Genomic DNA, 22,543 nt, shown 5'->3' with positions numbered 1-22,543 from the left:
GGCTAGTTTTTTGTGGTTCCCTAATCAAAAAATAAAACACAGATACTCACGAGTCACGAACGAAGAATGCATCCACCAAACCATCACTGGCCGATGGGTTCTCCTCACGTCCTCACCCCGTCATCTGCTCATCGTCGATTCGCCAGTCACCTACTAGCCCGCCTGTCGTCGACTCGTCGACTACTCAGCTTGTACACCACCGACCGAGGGAAGAAAATTCGGAAAACACACAAATCGACCACTCTAGCATGAATGGATTATTGAATTGTTTTTTTATATTTTTTAACAATTACATTTTGTATGAATGTTTTTTTTTAATTTTATTTGGATATTTATGACTTTGTGTTGAAAACCTCATTTTTTATGCTAATGATTTTAATCACTTTATGATTTTATGTTGAATAAACCTCATTTTTAGAAAATGTGTTGCTTATTTATTAAACAGGTTATGCGGGTTAGGTTTGACCCACAAACCTGTGAACCCGCAAACCCATATACTTAAACGGGTTATATGGGTTGGGTTGGGTTGAGGTTTCCATCCCGCCAACCCATATATTATATGTGTTGGGTTAAGTTTATGTTTTCTGACCCACCAACCTATGACCCACTAACCCGAACCCAACCTGATTGTCAGGCCTAGCTCGTGTCACCGACATTCTATCTTTGTATCTCCTCAAGAGATCTTTTGATACACATCTAGTACTTAACTCATTAAGTAGTTATTCTTTATCTATGTCTAATGACACATATGTATTCAACACAATGCAATTCATGTCTAGACATACTTACATAAACTTATGATTATATTACATATAATTATTATCTATTTGTACCTACAATCTCCTAGATATCCACATATACCTTTTCTCATCATCTATTCATACATAGAATTATAATACCTATAATCTCATTCTTTCTTTATCTACTCTTAAGGGTATTACTCATAATACTCTTGGTCTTTCTATATACATCTCTATATACTTTGGTTATACACACATGCTCAAATACATGATCTTAAGTGCATAACCACAAGTACCACATACAAACACAAACACACACACACACACATATATATATATATATATATATATATATATATATATATATATATATATATTTATATAACAACATAGAGAGAGAGATAGAGAGAGATTGTGTGTGTGTGAGTGTGAGTGCGAGTTATAGCTCACCTTATTAGTTAGTGAGGACTAATTACCCCTTCTTGGCTCCTCTATTCAGTTGATGTATCTGATGGGTTTTAGCCATAAGAACTTTCCTATGTGCACATGCAAAACCCTAATGCTCGGATCTAGGCTTTCTAATAAACATGCTTTGAATCCAAGTCCTCTAATGACTAATTAGGTTAAATAACAACATTGAAACAGATCTAGAATCATACCTTTGAGTTCCTTTGTTGACCTTGTTGTCTTGGAGCTTGTAGAGTCACAAATGTCACTCCTCTAATGGCTTACAAACACCAATAGCAAGAAGAATGATTTAGGAGAAAGGAGAGGGGAGGAATTCGGCCAGGGTTCTCTTACTTTATGAGATGTGTCGAATTCCCTATGCCATGGGGTCTATTTATACTTGTAGACTCCTTAAGGGTTACAACCTAAACCCTAATTGGATAATCTTCTCTTAAGGCTATCCAAATCCATTCCATAGATAAGCCTTTGGACGATTTTGGCTATCCTAACACTCTTAGAATTCGTCCAAAGCATATCCCAATGGATTTACAGTCTAAAGCTTAACTATCAAACAATTGACAGTTTATACCCCTTTATTTAATTAATCTCTTTAAGTCACCAAATTAATTCTAATTAATTCTATGACTTATATTAATCAAATAACAAATATATTATTCATTATATTATTCTCATAATATATTAATAATATTTACTCTCTCTTAATAAATCATCCTATCAAGTTGCTATGGTGAAGGCAACCCAAAAGGACCATGCACAACCGGGTCAAATACTTGTCTAATATAGTTGCAGCCTTAGACACTATTCCAACAGTATCTTGGCTCCTCTACTTTCTCAAGGCCTTAATGGATTTTGATGTTCATTCCAAAGTTGTTAAAATCTCAATTTTGATCTTACAATCTTACGATTTTAAGATCCTACAAGTGAAAAGCAATTCTGATCACACTACAATCTCGATCTCACCTCCTTACTTTTATTATATGGCCAAGTATCAAAAATTCATCTATTTAAATTGAAATCGAATGTCAAAAGTTGTAAGAAATCTTCTAGAGCATCACATTTTTATCATTTCATCTCGAGTTAGGCAGAACATACTCATAATAATCTTTTTTTGATCTTATGTCTTACTTGTACATGATCAAAATGATCTTATTTCTATTTAAGATGTTTTATTCATAATGTTTACGGTTTGTAGCAACAAAACTATGGGTGATGCATAAGAAATTAAAGTTGATTTACACTATCTTGCGAGAAAATTTGAATATGAGTTCATTCTGGTAGGATCTTAAGATCCTGATCCGATCTTGTCACGCCTGATTCTTGGTACGCATTTAATTAAAAATTATTTATTTTTGTAGAGCTACTCGACGAGATTGGAGCCTCAGACTTGTTGAGCAGAAACGAGATTGGACGCGGGTTTTAAGCAGTCTATTCGACAAGTTGAGAGCCCTCAACTCGGCGAGTAGGTCTGCCATAGTGAAACCCTAATTTTGGGGTCTTCACCCTATTTAATCATCTTAATCCCCACCTTATGTCCTCATTTCCATCCTCCAATTCCTAAACCCTAATCCATGAAACCCTAGAGCATTTTGTGAGTGTGTGAGCCATTCTTGAGTAATTTTGTGTGTTCTTGAAGCTAGAAGAAGAAGAAGGAGCTAGAAGGTTCAAGGAGAAGATAGTAGATCTAGAGACTTCCTCCCATCCTCATCACTTTCTGGTAATCAAGTTTCTAACTTGGCTATTAGTTCATTAGATCACCTTATTTCCATTTTATGAGGGTTTTGGTTCAAGAACCTTGATCTTTGGGACATGGACGCCCTAAGTGGCTTACCTTTCAGATATGGAATCTAGAAGGGGTTTCTGATGGGTTTTAGCTATAAGAACATCATATGTGCTCATGAAAACCCTAAATCTTGGATCTAGGTTTCTCTATTGTACATGCAATTCATCCAAGATTCAAGATGCTTACCTCTTTGATAATGACTTGAATCTTCTTGTCTTAAAGCTTAGAGTCACAAATGTCACTCCTCTAATCGCTTACAAACACCATAAGAAAGATAATGACTTATGAGAAGGAGGAGGAGGCACCAAAAACGTCTAGGCTTCTCTTTGAAGTGTTAGCCACGTTTATGGGGCCTTGGGGGTTCCTTATATAGGTAGGCCATTGGGGTTTTCAACTAGGAAACCCTAATTTGACTGCTTAGGCCCTAAGCAGCCCATGAACTCCCTTTAGAACACCCCTTGGACGATTTCTTTATGGGCTTCCCATAGAATTCGTCCAACCTATGTTCCAAGGTGATCCATAGCCCAATTGCAATTGTCTTATAATTACAATTTCAGTCCCCTAAGTTTCATTAATGTCTTTTAGTCACAAAACTATTTCTTAATAAATTCTTGACTAATATTAATTAAACAATATGATTTTTCCTTTAATATATTATTCATATAATATATTAATAAATCATAATTATTCCTTTTTCTCCATAAATCATCCTATCAAGTTACTTTGGTGAAGGCAACCCAAAAGGACCATGCACAACCGGGTCAAGTACATACTGAATATACTTACGGGCTTAGACACTAATCCAACAGTCTCCCACTTAGATAAGTCTAGTAACTATAATGTAAGTACAATCCGATTAGCAATCGTAGCTCTCAAAGACGTTCTCGAACTCTGATCTTATCAGCAACCTGTTCTTTAGATAAGGGATCATATATTCCTCCATTCTAGATATCGTATAGACATGAGACATGGATTGAAATCATTCTCTCAATCTATGTGTTGTTTCCCGATTTCCAATTCAGGACGACTGACAACAGACTACAAGTGAACACATCAACTTAGTCCCGGCTTGGCTAAGCGCTTAGGTGTCATCACTAAATCATCGAAGGGCCCACAGATATCGGTTTTATCCCACTTTGGGTAAAAGGAACGGATAAACTTCGACTAAATGCTCGCTTATACTCACTCACTGAATCACACACAACAATACGTTTTATAACACCTAGTTACTGGTGCGTTTACATATTATCAATGCATAACCAACTCGCAAGATACAACTTACACATCTTGGTTTCAAGAATATAAGATATTATCGTATCACCAATCACTCGTGATAAAATCCATGAAGCGATCCAAGTGAGCGTGGGTTTATTCCAATACTCTAATCTTATAGCAGCACTCATGAACCCTGCAGCAAACTTTTGCTATATCTAAAACACTTTAGACAATCTACAGTCATATTCATGACAGTCTTCTTTCATTCCTACTTCTAAACAATGAGTGACTGTGGAGGGTTTGAATAATCTTATTATTCGGAAATAATTTAATTATTCAGGAAGTCAAAACATGCAAAGTGAAACACAAGAATAATACTAATCCTATATGGCCCCAAACTTTTGAGTATAAATAAAACACCTTTTATTTAATCACAATATTGATTACTCATTATTTGTTGTCTCGGGTAATCAACTTCTTACTTGAATTATAACAACAATTGTCCCATGCTCTTAGCATGCACACTATGTTTCCTATGGTCCTTACTTTGTGAAATGGTATAATTGAATAACATTTTCAATCACACTCATTTCACAATTCCTAATCCATTAGCGTAAGAATACAAAATTCTCACCACTACTAGAATATGTTAGATTTTAAAATTTTATGCAACAATCCTTTCGTAATATCATAGCACTAAAGTCACCAAGACTTTGACAATGAAATTACAACGTACTCTATTGGAGATTGTCACAAGTCAATTCCATATTCATGAAGTCTCACATTCAAAGTACATTCCTTTGAACATCCTTCTTGCATAAAAGTTTCTAATCTTAGACATTGATTCTCGATATCCAACTCCCAATATGGAAACATTTCCATATTTGCCATATGACACCTCATTCTAAATAGAATCTTATCTATTCATAATAATGTCAATATGGTCCATCCATGACTATACTTCAAACTGTCCACAAGCGACCAATCATTGGCAAACCGTAGATTGTCCTTGGCAGTTGTTTAATTATTTTAGTCAAAACCGGTTCTATTCCCTTTTTCCCTCTAAATGCCCTAGGCATCTGGAAAATTTTAGAACGGTCGAATATTACAGCATATGCAATCGATCCTATACCCGAATCGTATGGGATACAATTTGCAGCGAAAAAGTGATACTTTACCAGTTTCTTGCTTTAATATTGCCATAATATTTCTATTTGACGTGTTCTCAAAATTCGAACTATGAAAAGGGATGTCGTAATCATAATCGAACTTCGAGAATGCAAATAATAAATATACCCTTGACTAAATTCAATTAAAATTTCTCGATCTAAGCTTTTAGATTGGAAACGAAGTATAACATTCTCTCCCTTAATTATAGCAAAAACAACTTTTCTACCCCTGCAACTTTGCAAAGTGAGTTGTCAACTTGCAATACTTAAATAATAATCATGCTCCCACTAACATGATGATTATATCCATTCTGGCATAACATTTATGCTCCCACTAGCTTTGACACATATTTAGAAACCAACTAAACTTCTAGAAAACAATACTTATTGACTTCCAGAGTTCATTGTTTCTAATATGATATGCTTCGATAAGCCTTTATCTAAGCTTCTCAAAATCACACACCTTTCCTTAGATAGCTCACATGTGTGTCTAAACTAATTCTGAACTTATTTTACTAAGTCCCAAATGTTCAGACCAATTGCCAAATCTCACAATTCGAACTACAAAGAGGGATGTCGTAATCATAATCGAATTTGAGAATGCAATTTACATAATCACTATCTTCTTAAAATATCTCTTAGTGAAAGTGTTTCCTCACAATCATTTTCATGAAGGAGAGAAACCTTATGACACTTAGATTTTTATAGTGTATGTGTTCCTATCCATGTGAATTTGTCATAAGCATAATCAAAAGATAATGTTTGTGACGAATTCAAACTCTTATGGACAGAACTTGTTCATTCTTAATTTATTGCCATCAAGGGTCCCACCATTGCTTCCAACTTTTCTAGGAGCTCACCTATGCCAGTCAATGTACTTTCATTGAACAAGGTGTTTGCCTTATGCAGTCTATTGAGAACTCGTAGAACTCATATACATAATCACTCAACTGGATTGGCACATAAATAGAATTTTGTCAACACGATAGATTACAATCCTCAAGTCATGTGCTAGTTTTTAATAATAGGTTTACTCTTGATTATTTCTCGAAACTTTTCAAGATCATTTAGACTCCCACTTACCTCTTGACATATAAGATTCTCTTATCAAGAAACATTTCTTAATAAACAAATATCCAAGAGTTGGTGTGTGTCTATATCAAGACAAACATTACACACATTTGGTCTTAGTTGATCTTTGTCTTCTCCAAGACATCACAACTTACCAATTTCAAACGTGAATGAGTAGGAAAAACAATTTTCTACTTCACATTTGATGAGTGTGTGTCACTCAATTCACAATCTTGGAGTACGATTCTAAGACTTGATTTTGGAACGAAGTATGATTCATCCTTTTGATTTAACCATTTCAAAAAATTTCGATTACTCTTCTTAGCCATACTAGTGCACTAAGATGTCCTTAGAGGATCAATTTTGATATGGTTCTTAATCATTAAGACGATCATAAAATCTGATACAAAAGTACTCTCCCTTCTTCTTAGATTGGAGAAACTTTTATCTTTCTGCCTAATTGATTCTTCTTATTCGTTCTGCCATTCATTGAAACTTTTCAATGATTCAGAATTACACTTAATCTTGTAAGCATAACCACATGTACTAGACTTTTAGTAAATTATGACGAATAGTCTTATTGTTATTTGTGGTGGACTTGACTAGTGCACAACATTGTGTTCTATTCCTTTAGCCCTTTACTTGACTCACATACTTGTGTGATCAAGGAATTAGTCTTAATTTCCTAAGTACTAAGATTTCCATACATCACATGATTCAAATCATATGATTCCAAGTTTCTGTCCAATTGAAACTTGGGTGATGGGAATCTTCCCTTACTTAGATTTTTTTTTGACACTACCATAAATAACATAACTAAGAATCACATCCATTTATAGAAATACATAAACATCAATTTTTGACAACGATTTCATTGCAAGGATATATATAAATAAATAAGACAAATCAAAAAATTATTTTATTCATAAAAGCAGCGGAAAACATGTCCTTACAATGCAAAATCAACTGAAAAACTATGCAATCAAATATTCCTAACAACTCTATCATAACTTTCTAAGCTCAAAATATGATCTTCGAATCCATGTGATCGTGATTCATTTCTTCGTGATCAGACTCATCTTGCTCTTCCATCAAGCTTCCTCTCTTTTCCCTGATTCTGCAAAACATTCAAATTGTAATATTATCACATTGTGTATTAAGAATCAATGAACAGGAAATTAATGGAGTTAGATAGTGGATTTTACCTGAAGTACAGCCATACGTCTTGACTCTCCCATCTCTTAGATATCTTAGGTAGATTTGGCAGCTTCGTCTCCAATGCCCCTTCTCTTGGCAATAAAAGCAAACCGACTCTTTTGGAATAGCACATAGAACTACTTCAAACTTTTCCTTTTTCTTATGATCAAACTTTTCGACCATAGCATGCCTTTCGTTGCCATTGCCTATGTCCATAGAGGTTTGGAAGGAAGATCCACCAATCAACTTTGCTTTTCCAGTGTGCCAAATCATCGCTGATTCAGCAACAATAAGCAGATAGGTGAGATCGATGAGGGTCACGTTGTGGTCTATCATATAGTACTCTATTACAAACTCACTACATGAGTCAGGAAGCGACTGAAGAACCCAGTCAACAACGACTCCCAACATTCTTAACCTATCAATGTGTGACTTCATCTCTAAGACATGTGCACACACTGACTTTCCTTCTTCACGTTTACTTGCCAAAAGGGCTTGAGTGAGTTTAAACTTTTCAAGCCTTTGAACTTGTGGCTTAGGGAGAACAATAGGAGGAGGTGGAGGAAGTGAAGCATGATCTCGAGTTCCTCGATCGAATCATGGAATATCATCTTCATGTGAAAAGCTTGTTCCACGGGATTTGGGAAGACCATAGTTGTCATACTTTGACATCTACAAAACAAGAGAAAATTCAAGTTAGTTGATCGATTGAATCCTTAATAAAACACCCAAATAAGATATTAAGGCTAGGACCCAACACAATGCTCTACAACTTGGGAGAGGGATGTCGTAACCCAAATTGCAGAACATTTGAAGGTAAGTGAATGATGATTCACTAATTTTCCACCATTAAAAACGAAAATGAGATTAAGCTTTAAATGTATTGAAAAACTCCTAGATCCTTTGAGATTCATTGAACTTTTTCAATGGCATATTTAAATCTCGATATGCCCCTCGATTTGTGACTGGGATGCCAAGGATCACAAAACAGGGTGTGAATAACCATGCAAAATTACATTGTGCCCCCAATGTTACAGTCACCTATTCGATGTGTCGGTTAACCACATACACTCCACCTAAATATAACAAATATTGAGTCACCCTTTGCTACATTTTCTTAGAACCATTTAGTGTGTCGGTTAACCACAAACGCTCCACTAACGTCTTCGCAAGGGTATAAAGTGTAATTTCATGGAATTGCATCAAATTTACTTTTGCCTAAAGTAACTAAGATTGGGAATTTTGTAAAAACATTTGGTCACTTTATACTTCACTATACTTTTAATGGACAGGGTTTTCCCTATCCTACTTGTTCGGCTAACAACCCTCCACCAATAAGGGAAGCGGTGGGTGAGAGTGGACACCCATTAAACGGCCATTTTATAGGCCATAACCTTATACCCCCCTTATAGATTGGCTTCATGAATGAGCCAACTAACGGTAAGACTACCAGTTTAATTTATACATATATAATATTAGATCTTTAATGTTATATATAGTATAAGAGTGCATTTTACACTTTTAAAATACTAGGTGGTTTAATTTAATAAATCACACTTTTAATTTAATTAAATGTAAATCATATAACTATGGATTTATTAACTCTCTTTTAATTATACACTTAATTAATTTAATAAAACCATAAGGGTTCAATTTGAACTTTTTCAAAACTTAGGGTTTTAGAATTTAACATTTTAAAATTAAACTTTTAATTAAAATTTAAATTCCAAAACTTGAGGTCAAGTTTTGAAACATTTCAAATCATTAGGGTTTAGAATTTAAATATTTCAAAATTAAACTTTTTAATCAAAAAATTAAATTTCAAAACTTGAGGCCAAGTTTTGAAACCTTTCAAAACTATTAGATCAAAATACAAATAAGGCAATTAAACAATTAATTGGTGATTATCTAGTTTTGACCTAATCCAATTGCATGCAAGATAATTGACCAAATAATTCAAATACTTTAACATTTATCAAATAAGGTAAAAATTATCTAATTAGATGACCAAAATCTTTTACTTTGACAAAGATAATCATAAGGAATCAATAAAATTCGTATTTTATTAATTTGAAACAATTATGGCAATTATCCTAAGTCAAAATAGGCAAAAACAAAATTCCGAAAATTCGTCTGTCTGATAGCCAGACTCGCCGAGTCCAGATACTGACTTGCCGAGTCGGGTCGGGCAGAGGCCTGAAACTCGATATTCAACAGATAAATAAGCATTGCATCATATACAACAGAAGCCAATCTTAGCTTTGATACCACTGATGGGTTTTTCCTATAAGAACATCATATGTGCTCATGCAAACCCTAAAGCTTGGATCTAGGTTTCTCTATTGTACATGCAATTCATCCAAGACTTAAGAACCCTAATCTAGCATGTGTATTTCAAAAATATCATATACGAACAGACCTAGATGATTACCTCTTTGATAATGACTTGAATCTTCTTGTCTTGGAGCTTAGAGTCACAAATGTCACTCCTTTAATGGCTTACAAACACCATAAGCAAGAGAATGACTTATGAGAAGGAGGAGGAGGCACCAAAAATGTCTAGGGTTTTCTTAGAAGTGTTAGCCACGTTTTTGGGGCCTTAGGGGTTCCTTATATAGGTAGGCCATTAGGTTTTTCAACTAGGAAACACTAATTTGACTGCTTAGGCCCTAAGCAGCCCATAGACTCCCTTTAGAACACCCCTTGGACGATTTCTTTATGGGCTTCCCATAGAATTCTTCCAACCTATGTTCCAAGGTGATCCATATCCCAATTGTAATTGTCTTATAATTACAATTTCAGTCCCTTAAGTTTAATTAATGTCTTTTAGTCACAAAACTATTTCTTAATAAATTCTTGACTAATATTAATTAAACAATATGATTTCTCCTTTAATATATTATTCATATAATATATTAATAAATCATAATTACTCCTTTTTCTCCATAAATCATCCTATCATGTTACTTTGGTGAAGGCAACCCAAAAGGAATATGCACAGCCGGGTCAAGTACATACCAAATATAGTTACAGGCTTAGACACTAATCCAACAGTTTCATGACATAAAGACGTTATTTTGGCCTTTTAAGTCCCAAAAGGCCATGCATGGAAGTAAAGTCTGAGACTTTACGTGCTCATTTGGTGTCTAGGATCTAGATCTCGATTTTCGTGCTTTGGGTTGGAGTAATAAGGCTTTTGGACGAAGATCTATGTCTTAAGGAGATAGGGTTTTAGCTAAACCCATTAAGAAGGATTCTTAGCGGATAAATTTGGAAGCTTTACCCTTAAAAGAGCATTTCCAGTGTGTAGATGAAGTATGGACCTTGGATCTAGAGTGTAGAGGTTTAATCTGATAAGATGGACCAAACAGACATAGGAGCTCGACAAGTTGAGTCGTGTTGTCCCGGTTCAGCTTAAGATAGAACTCGAAGAGTCTGTGAAGGGACTCGACGAGTTAATTTACCAAATCGCGACTATGAACAGATAGGGAACTCGGCGAGTCAGGGGGCTGACTCGATAAGCTGGATCATGATTTTAGGATTTTTGAGTTATAGAACTCGGCGAGTTGATAGGTCAACTCGGCGAGTTAGGTCAACTTAGAATGTTGACTTTAACTAGGGGTAAAATGGTCATTTAACCCATAGAAGGATTCATAGTTTTTGACTAAGTGTTTATTGTGAAAATTATAGTTGGGGAGTTGTTAGAGCAGCCATCAGAGATTCCTCACTTGAGATTTCAGCAGCCAGCTTGAGAGGTGAGTGTTCCTCCGGTAGGAACAGGTCAAAGGCACCAATGTTGGCCTGTTTATGTATGTTAGCGTATTCTAGACTTCGGTCTAATGTCGGGGCTACCCAATGCAGATTATATGTTTCCGGATTTCGGTCCGATGTCGGGGCAATCCCGAGGAACGTTTGTATGCTTGAAGTCTTCGTGATTCTTGCACGTGTTTGTTTATATGTTCCAGACTTTGGTCTGATGTCGGGGCAAGCCTGAGAAATGTTAGTTATATGCTATGTGTTATATGTTCCGGATTTCAGTCCAATGTCGAGGCAAGCCCGAGGAAGGATTTAGCTTATATGTTTATGTTATGTGTTTATGTTTTATGCTTTTTCATATGTTATATGTATACCGGACTTCAGTCTGATTCCGGGCGGGGCCCGATGCCGGATTTTTCCAATGTCGGGCGGGCCCCGATGCAGTGGGTAAGGCCCAATGTATGGGATTATGTGATTATGTATGGTATGTGGTAGTTTGGGGAGACTCGCTAAGCTTCGTGCTTACAGTTTTCAGTTTTGGTTTCAGGTACTTCTGCTAGCAAGGGGAAGAGCTTGGGATGACTGCATGGCACACACCACAGCTTTTAGCCTGGGATGTTTTAGACTCTGATATTTTGACACATGATTTTGATACAGTATATTGTTATGATGATTTTGTGATACATTACTTATGTTTTTATGAGATGATGGATGGTATCTATGGTTTTATGAATAATTAAAAACGAAATTTTTGGACCGTACTTTTGGGATGTTTCAAGTTGGTATCATAGCCTTGGTTTGAGGGATTCAGACACACTCGCGGATGTGTCTTAACTCAAAATAAGGACATGGAATGAAAATTTTCAAAGGAAAATCATTTTTATAAAAAGGACTTTGAAAAAAAGAAAAGAATTTTGAAAAGGAGAAAAGGGTGTGGTGCGTGCAATCAGCCGAGCTCAACTATGTATTCCCAAATTACCCATACAAGCTTATGTTATTATATGCTTATGAGAATCGCTTGCCAGATTAGGGCTAAGGATCTAGGAAGGATGCCATATGTGTCTGTTATATATGTATCAGCTTTATGAACAGCATGCTAGTACAGACTAGTCAGTGATATGATCGCCTGATTAGTATATACTTGATTATGTTTACTCAATGCTCGAATGTTGCTTGCTTTGTGTTTTTAGGAGTCTTCGTTATCTTTTACTAACTAGTAAACGAATATGTTAAGTTACATATTACAAGGACTAAATAATTTCATAAGGTTAGGTCTAACTCTATTTCGCAGCTCTTGTTTGTGTCTAACCGTTGTAGGGTAGGATCTCTCATTCGAAGAATTATATAGTTTTAGTGATATGTAATGGTATTCGCGAGCTATAAGGGGAGATAGCAGGGAATCTTATGTAGCTGATGGCGGAGAGTGGGATGGTGATTACCCTAGGGCAAGTCTAGGATGAGAGTAGCACGTGAAGCAGTAGTATTAGGAGCGACTTGGTGAAGTCAAGGAAGTTCTTGAGGAAGGTACGGAGAGATGTGGAATGTAGTATGGGCCCGTACTACTGAAAACAGAGGATCCATGCTCGAATCAAGGAAGGATGAGATGAATCCAAGGAACTGGTAGTATATGTGATCCCTTGAGATATGATTAGTATTATGATGTTTCTTATGATGTTGTTTTTCAGAATGGTGGTAATACGCACTAGACCAGTCGTCAGTTCAAGCGCAAGTGAGGGCTCGGGCTCGGGCTCTGGAATCGGGCAGTTAGATGACCAAACGAGGGAGTTCATCTCCTTTGATATCACACGCAGTATTTTGGATCAGACTCCTATGATCTTCGGCATGATCAAGGAGGGTATTTTAGAGCTTTTGGATGAGAGATTGAGTGCCTTCCGGACCGAGGTGGCGGCCATGATGGGGTCACGTACACTGACATTTAATGGGTTCACAGCTTGTGGAGCTCCCGATTACCATGGGGCTAGAGACCCCATTGCAATTACCAGATGGTTGGAGAATGTCGCCAATGTATTCCGCACCAGCAGATGTCCCGAGGGGACAGGGTTCAACTCGCGTCCTATCTTCTGAAGGACAGGGCACGTGACTGGTGGGAGGAGTTCGGACATGCCATTGGTGATGATGTGGCTCTTGATGCTATGACCCGGAGTGACTTTTAGGCCAGGTTCTGGGCTGATTTTGCACCTGTGATAGAGGTGCAGCAGCTTTCTAGGGAGTTCAAGGATCTCCAGCAGACGACTGAGACGGTGGCGGAGATCATCGCTATGTTTAGGGAGAGGGCCTTTCTCGTTCTGCAATATGTGGCGGACGAGGAGATGAAAAATGCCCGATATCATGAGATGTTGTGGAGTGATATCTGCCAATTTGTGAGCTGCTCCAGCTGCAAGACGTTGGAGGATATGATTGCTAGGGCGAGAGAGAGAGAGAGAGAGAGAGAGAGAGAGAGAGAGAGTTGGATTCGGAGATGGAGAGGAATAGGAAATCCGAGGGGGTTCAGACAGGGAGTGTGGAAAAGAAGCCCAAGGTGTCAGATCACAGACCTTGGAGCCAGCAGGGCGCGACCGTTGTGGTAAATGCGGCAAGATGCACGATGGGACGTTCAATGCAGCGAGTTCAGGATGCTTTAAGTGCGGCCAAACTGGGAATATGAGCAAACATTGTACACCTACTACCACCACCACGACAGTATCATACATGTTTTGCTTTCAGTGCAACCAGAAGGGACATAAGCGGTCCCAGTGCCTGAGTTTAGCAGCAGCAGGGCAGGTGGTAGCACCCGCCCCTACTACGTTGAGGATTACAGATGGCCGTCATGGCCAGGGTGAGGCGCCTGTGGCGAGGAGCATAGTTCACATCAGAGGAGGCACGAGCAGCTTCCATCGTGGTGACAGGTATGTATCTTCTCCTTATCTCTTTATTTATATTGATTATTGCTTATGTTTATGTGTTTTGTTATAGGATCGTTCTTAGTGAACAATATATTAGCTTTGGTACTATTTGATTCAGGTTCCACCCGATCTTTTGTGTCACTCGCGCTCAGAAAGCGATTCACAGGGGCACCTGGAGAGCTGGATTACCCACTTGATGTAGAGATAACAGATGATAGGACCGTCAGGGTCGCGAGGGTTCACCGGGGATGTACACTACAGTTGTTCGATGAATAGTTTTTTGTGGATCTAGTCCCTATTCCCCTGCGAGGGAATAAGGTGTTTTGGTTTTTAGCATAACAACATCCTATGGTGTACATGCAACCCAAATTGCTTTGGATCTAGGTTTTTCTAAATTGAACATACAACTATGAATACCAAAGAAATAACCCTATAACTAGCACGCATATTTCGAAAATCACATATGATTAGGGTTAGAATCTTTACCTCTCTTGTTATGTAGCAATAACAAGTTTAATCCTTCTTGATCTTGACTTCTGAAAGCCTAGTGCCCCAGGTGTTGCACCTCTAATGGAGTCACTGAAGGGTTTTGAGCATTCTAACACTCCTATGGTGTACATGAAACCCTAGAAACCTTGGATCTATGTTTTCTCTATTATACATGTAAATTTGATTTTCCAAGGTTCTCAACCTAACTAGCATGTTAGCCCATCCTAAATGAAATTGGCCCATTTTATATATATAAGAGTCCATATTTAATTACTTCCTTTTGATCACAAAATTAATTCTAAATTAATTCTTGATCAATACTAATTAAATAATATGATTTCATATTAATATATTATAACTTATAATATATTAATAAATCATAACTATACTATTCTCAAAAGTTTATCCATACAAATTGTTTCGGTGAAGTGCAACCCAAATGGACCATGTTGGGTCGGGTCAAGTACATACCAAATATAGTTACGGACTTAGACACCTTATCCAACAGTCTCCCACTTGGATAAGTCTTATAACTATAGTATGACTTCAGGAACCGACCAACAATCGTAGCTCTTAAAATTATGTTGAACTATGAAGTGCCATTTTAGATAAGTGATCATATAATCCTCTATTCTAGATATCAACCGAACAAATACATGTAACAATGTCGTACTTATTGTCCAGCAGTTTGTTTCCCGATTTCCGATTTGTTTGACATAGAACTAAACTGAACACATCAATTTGGTTCTGACCGAGACCGACACGTAGGTCAAAACAAAATCATCGAGGGACCCCTATATCTCTTTTCATCCTCCAAGAATTAAAAGGACCGTATAAACTTCGACTCATATGCTTGTTCTACTACTTGTTGAATCATACACCAAGGCATGTTTTATAACATCAAGTTACTGATGCATTTTCATACAGTCAATGCATAACCAAATCATAGGCAACAACTCATATCTCTAGGTTTGAAGACTTATATGATATTACCGTCTCACGATCACTCGAGATAAATTCCATGAAGTGATACAAGTGAGTGTGGGTTTAATCCAATACTCAGAAGTTATGAGCACTCATGAATGTTGTATCAACTTTTGCTATGTCTAACCACCTTAGACATCTACAATCCCAATTCATGACAGTCTTAATTCATACCTACTTCCAACATATGACTGACTGTGGAGAGTTTGAATAAAGTAATTATTCTGAAAGTCAAAACATGCAAAATTGAAACAATAGTAAACGATTGACACCAAATAGCAACACCTTACTTATAAATAAACAACAAATTTTATTTAACACTACTAGAAAAACAGCCTTTTATGACGCTCATTGCGCGTCGTAAAAGGCTCAGACGACGCGCAAATGCGCGTCAAGGAAGGCCCTGTCATAAAGAGAGACGACGCGCATTTACGACGCTCATTTATGACACGCAATTACGACGCGCGTTTACGACATGCAATGCGTATCAAGGAAGGCCCTGTCATAAAGGAAGACGACATGCATTCGCGTGTCATAACCTTATGACGCACGTGTTAATGACACGCAATGCGTATCAAGAAAGGCCATGTCATAAATGAAGATGACACACATTTTTGCGTATCATAATTTTAAAAGTTTAAAAAAAAATATTATTTATGGATTTACTAATTTTCAAATTAAATAATACATTAAAAATCTCATAATACAAAATAGAATACCATAAACAACAAAGATAATTTATTTCACTAATATGTCAAATACAAATAATTATTCCAATAGTGAGTAAATGTTATAAAAAAATGAACTCATTTATATACAATTACATTATCTAGCTTACTATGTGCCAACAACTCTCTATGTGTTTACTTTTGCTTGAGTCTCGTTTCCTCCAAAGCTTCTAGCCATGTCAAAATATGATATCTTAGGGTTCATGTCCAAATCAAGTAAAACATTGCTAGCTTAAATTCATCAAGTCCTTGGCGTGAAGTACTAGATAGAAGCTTAACTGCAATCTCCAATCCTTCTAGCAGACCCTAAAGATCATTATTGTCCATGTAGCAGGATCAACCTGCAATCTCTTTTCTGCCTTCTTATTACTTGCAACATCTTCTGCCTGTTTGACCAAGGCTATGCCTTCAGCAGCAACATGTTGCATTGCGTCAAAAAGATAAAAACAGATGACAACAAATACAAATAACTATAAGCCAAGGGTAAAAGAATAGAACACAAAAAGAAGAGGAACAAACTCCTTGGCTTCCCCTCCATTTAAATTTTAATGTTTTGAAACACATATGAATTATGTACCTGCAGTGTAAGAAGCATCATAATGACCCTTCCCAATCATTGCAAGCATTCGCAAAAGGTAATGATTGCAGTATGATCTTGCACAATCAAGGAAACAACAAGGTATGCAAGCTTATCAAATCTTTCAAATCTAAGAAAAAGTGGAAATAAAATTAAAGGAGAACGCAATGTCAATCACACTTACAATTAAAAACAAACTGCTTATTTTCTCTATCAAAAAAATAAAATAAGTATGTATAGTAAAAGGAGGGAATAATAATGCGAAGCAATACCTATACCAAACGTGTTAATACATGGGGCCAATTCTGATCCTTTGTTTTCTAGTTTTTTCTTTATAACTTCATAGATTTTTCTCTCATTTTCAACAGCCCCGTCAGTAATAAAGAAAACCATTGGAACTAAATGTACATAACAATCATAAATGCAAAGTAATTAGAGCTTACAAAACATTAAATGGAAAGAATAATTACCAGGACAAAGGAAAGGAAGACAAAGGTGAATAATGTCTCACTGACATATGCTCTTTCCTGCCCAAGTTCCTTCATGAAAAATAAACATAGTTATAAATATGATCATTAGGACTTTAGAGACACAAAGAATGTGTTTTATGAATAAAGAAAGATCCGAGCATTGAGTTATACATACAGGAAGAAGAACCCGGAGTCTTGTAGAATTGGTCCTAGATGATGATAATAATGAACTGATCGAGTTGCCAGCCCATGGACGTACTAAAAAAGTTGTTCCAAAATGAAATATAATAAGAGCATTGTGTTTCTATGAGAGTTAGGAAAATAAATACTAGAAGATTTAGCTATCAACATATCACCAATATTGCAACATCATTGGTAAATATGGTAAGCACATTTTAAAATTTAATTGACTAGAAAAGTGGGAATTAATGGAGTAAAAAACAACTTTTCAAATCCACTATGAAGATATACATGCTTGAAAGAGATACAAAGTGCTAGCCAATAATACTGAGTGATAAAAAACATCATTATTGCTTGGAGCATTATGTTTCTGGATCACCAATGTTAAATTTCAATGCCAAAATGTTGTGAGAAAATAAAATGTGAAGAGGGCAGAGTTAACCTGCTTAAATTTGCCCAAATCTTCAAACAGAACCTGCAGCATGAAAAATCAGTTACTGGAATGTACAACATAAAGAAAATTGAACAAGAAGTAAAGGAAGGGAAGGGGCTGTGTCTTTTCTGACTTTATGGATTACAAATTTAATATATATATGGTTATTCCTTTTTTCCTCTCTCCGTTTTTTTGGATCACAACAGTTTAGAAACGAAACGGTACAAGACTTGAATGCTTACTTTTGCTTGTAGCAATCAGCATATGAAGTATACTCAAGCGGACCAAGATACCCTTCTTTCCTAGGATTTGCTATTGTCATGTCATCAATTTACCTTCTGTCAAATCCTAATCCCCATTAATATTATTACTGTATGATCGCATCACAGGCGGAACCAATCCAGATGCTTTCACAACATCAAACTGTGCACAACTCACCAAAAAACTGAAAAGCAAGCAAGACATGGAAGTATGCTCATAATTATAGATTTGTCATAATGTAGAAATGAATCAAATGAAAAATTCTAAGTGATGTACGTCCCTGTAATGACACGTGGTCAAACCATAACCAAAATAAAATACAGGAGAACAATCAAGTGAAAGGCAGATTTCAGCAGCCATATCCCATGCATCCCTATAATGACATGTGGTCAAACCATAACCAAAATAATCAAGATTCAAGAATTATAACATCATAAACAAGTTCATGTGTTTATTACCACATATGGTGTTGATGAGTTGGAGGTAACATTGGATAAGATACAGGAGAACAATCAAGTGAATAATCAATAAAGGCAGATGATCTCCAGTTCAACTCACCAAGAAGTTTCTTACGATTAGTTTGTCTCCCAGGTATTCTGTCTATAAGTGAATAATCAAGTGATTCATGTAGTAATGATCGAGTGCAAAACCATCTTAAGGCAATCTTGATGGGAGTTGTAAGGCAAGAAATAAAGACATCAATAGGAAACTCATGACTTTTTCATGTGCTTCACATGCTGCAAGTAGAATATAGTCTCTTGGTGAAGTTACTAAAGAAGAACTTGAGGGAGTCCAATCCTGGAGTTATATATATATATAAATGATATTCAAGCATTTAGTCAAACAATAATAACAATGTTGTCAAGAAATAAATAGTTAATAATACCTCTATGAAGGCATTGGCAATCATCCCTGCAGCAGAACAATCAAAAACATATATGGAGGGAGTCTTGAGCCATGAGTCAAGGCCGCTGATAGGCAATGGAATATACCGTGTATAACTCTACAACATTTGACAAGAATAGAGGAAATTAGTCTAGGGAAACTATTGAATACAAGTCATGAATATAGAAAGATAGTGAAAAATAAAAACATATAATTACCCTGTTAAAAACCAAATTTCACCATTGGCAGTTGGTTTAGGTACACCATGACCATTATAATGGAAAAGAACCCTTTCAGATTTGGCATATTTGCGACATGTATCACTAAAATATGCGGCTGTTTCTTGATCTTCATCCTCTTCTGTGCTTCCTGTAAACTGTAAAACAAAAAATCTTACATTTCCTTCATAAAAAAAACCATTATTACAAAAAAATAAAAGTAGAAACCTGCAGCACTTATCACAGAAAAACTTATCCTCAACATTTAAAGTCTCGGTGGAACTGAAGTTCTTTAGGCAACTTGTAATGGAACTGTTTTGCTCAATATCAAGGCTCAGATCTAAGAGTGTCTCATCTCTTGCAGTTACAGTCTCACATCTTAAACACTTTGTTTCGTTTGTGAGTATACCCTGAAATTGGAAAATTTAGGACAATTGATGAGTTTAATATTTGATATTGGTAAGCTAAGTAAAATGAAAAATAATAAAGATATGAATATACCTGAAAGTTTTTGTGAACCCATGTAACCAAGGGCTCCTTTCTTACACCATTGGCCAGAGGGACATGTATGCCATTGGGAATCTTTTCAGGAGGTGATGAATGTTCTTTTGTACCTTTTGTTTCTTTCTCTAGTATATCAACTAGTTCTTTTAACAAAAAGTTCAAAATTTCATGTGCATCCTACACAAAACTCAAAACATCATCAGAAAAATTAAGTGTAAATGGATTTTCATATTTGATGTAAGAGGTTGGTTTATTATATAATGTAATTATAATACCTGATGCATGTAACCACGGAAAAGTTCATTTTCTTTCTTCACTCTTTGTACAAAGCGTTTGGGAGCAATAACACCTGTTTTCTTCTTTTGTGTACTAATCTGATACAAGTAACCCAAATGGTGAATATAAATCATGAGGAAAATAAAATGCAACTTAAAAAAAATATGGAATGGTTACAGCTATGGAAAAAGCCCATTGTGTAGAATATAAAGTGATTAAGAGAAAAGAATAACTACCATTAAAAGCTTATTTACAAGTAAAAGTGTGTACCTGTGTAAACAGTTCTGTCAAACATGTAAGGAGATTTTCTTCTACATCTGGATTTTTAACCTTCTCATAATATTTGAGTAGTTGTTCACGAAATGGAACACAAAAATATAGACCTTGAAAATTATGATTTAAGAAAAAGATATATGAGAACATTAGCAAAATAGTTCAGGTCAAACTTTGAGTGAAGTTATAACAAACAACATGAATTACTAGGCTTTTTCAATATCTTTAGAAAGGTAATAAACCAAGTGTTGTCAAGGATAAATAGATTAAAAAAATGGTGAGAATAAATGAGGGAAGACTTGTAAAAAGTTAGGACTTAGGATATCACAGCAACAACAATATGCTGCTGGGTTTAGCATATAGCAACAGCAGCCTCCAGCAAATCTCTAAAGCGAACTACTTTGATAACCATGTGAACTCTAACTAATAAAACTAAATCACCCACTACAAGCTTTTTGCTTAATAACTATTGGTGCAAGTCACTCAAGCATGGCAAAATACAACTTTATGTGGCAAGCATACATGATAACAGGTCACCCTACTCATCTAATCAGTATTAGTGGGAAACTAATAGGTCAGATAGAAACAGACATACATCTTGTCTGATAGCAGATTATCTCAAAAGCATATAAAATGCAAAAGGAAATCAAAAATGATGAAAGGGTAAATGCATGAAACAATAGATTACTCGGTCCATATGGAAACAATAGATTAACAGTAATGAAAACAAACATTTAACCCTCAATTAGTTGGGTATGCTAAATAACTTAATGAAATTACATATGAAACTAGGTTACATGCTCTATAGGTTTCTTCTTTTTTCTCTCGTAATCAGAAATTTTAAAAGTAACATCTCATATTCATTTATTCAAACATGTTACCTGCTCTCATGGTTCACGAGTGAACAAATAAAAATTTTCCAAATTCACTTTTTTTTGTGCTCAAATCATTTGTCTACGGAGAGTGATTTCAATCAGGTAAATCAGGTAATTATCATGAACATTGATCATAAACTTTTCTAATTTCTTCAGATACAACACAAAGGGAAGAACTCACATGGATTCGTGAGCTTTGGCGAATCGGATCTAATTAGCGAACCATGGGAAGGCAAGAAGTAGGCGATATGGAGAACATTGGTTAGCAGAGTAAGTCGACAACTAAGAATGTGTTTTAGTGGTGTTGTTAAGGTGTGTCGAGAGCATGATAAACATACCTTAATCAGCCCTAGGGCTTAGAAACTTGAGCAATCGTTCCAGTCTCCGGTGAGGTGAGGTGAGCCTGAGGTCTCCGGTGGAAAGAGGTGAGCTGAGGTCGCTTGCAGGTGAGGAGAGTCGAGGTATAGAACATTGCACAAAGCACTCCTTGAAAAAAGCCCTAGATAATGGTCCCTATGATTTTTTGATAATAAATAGTCTGTTCAATGAAGACGAGGGTTGGAAGACGGCGTTCAATGAAGTTTTCCCTAGATAATGGTCCTCATGAGAGCTTCGCCTTCGAAGATTCTTCGTGGATCTTTGTCCTCAAGAGTTAGAAGCATTCTCGCAGCATTATAGATTTTTCTGAGTTGTTCTTTTTCAACTTTGCATCGTAGACTGTATTCTCCGACCAATTTCAACTTTGAGTCTAGTCGTTCCTTTTCATTTGAGCGCCGATAATTAAGGCAAAGGGGAAAGGAGGGCAAGAGGGAAAGGAGAAAAAAGGAAGGCGGGGTTTTCAATTTTTTAGGATTTCATTTTTCCCCTGCCTGTTTATTAGGGGATGCAACGCGCGTTGCAATAAAATTTATAAAGCGACATCCATAGACGACACGTATTTTATTAGAGGTGCCCTCCGTGTTTTTTTTTTGGATTAGACACTAATTTAAGGGCACGCAATAATGCGTGACCTAAATCCTTAAATTTTTTGAAGAGATGACACTTTTTTAATGTCCCTCTCTTTTGCGTAACATAGATTAATGAGTGTCGTG

General features: G+C 36.2%; 1 protein-coding gene across 1 annotated transcript; it reads right to left on the bottom strand.

Annotated features, from left to right (window-relative positions):
• Nucleotides 1-18,970: 18,970 nt before the first annotated feature.
• LOC111885704 (ubiquitin carboxyl-terminal hydrolase 4) lies at nucleotides 18,971-20,727 on the bottom strand. Its single transcript, XM_042900526.2, has 5 exons — nucleotides 20,575-20,727; nucleotides 20,304-20,402; nucleotides 20,026-20,205; nucleotides 19,753-19,934; nucleotides 18,971-19,682 (listed from the first exon to the last, which is right to left on the bottom strand). Exons 1-5 carry the CDS (start codon nucleotides 20,725-20,727, stop codon nucleotides 19,529-19,531), a joined length of 768 nt encoding a protein of 255 aa, XP_042756460.2. The 3' UTR covers nucleotides 18,971-19,528.
• Between the last annotated feature and the right edge of the window lie 1,816 nt (nucleotides 20,728-22,543).

This window comes from Lactuca sativa, chromosome 3, assembly GCF_002870075.4.
Source record: "Lactuca sativa cultivar Salinas chromosome 3, Lsat_Salinas_v11, whole genome shotgun sequence".
Classification (NCBI taxonomy): Eukaryota; Viridiplantae; Streptophyta; class Magnoliopsida; order Asterales; family Asteraceae; genus Lactuca; species Lactuca sativa.
This window is presented reverse-complemented; position numbering and strand designations above follow the sequence as displayed.

Excerpts from the sequence above, each read along its gene's own strand:
- LOC111885704 (XM_042900526.2), bottom strand. The coding sequence starts at position 20,727 with ATGTTCTCATATATCTTTTTCTTAAATCATAATTTTCAAGGTCTATAT. Across the intron at positions 19,935-20,025 it reads GGGTTCACAAAAACTTTCAG|GGTATACTCACAAACGAAAC; the intron begins GTATATTCATAT and ends TTCCAATTTCAG. Across the intron at positions 19,683-19,752 it reads TTCTGTGATAAGTGCTGCAG|TTTACAGGAAGCACAGAAGA; the intron begins GTTTCTACTTTT and ends TTTGTTTTACAG.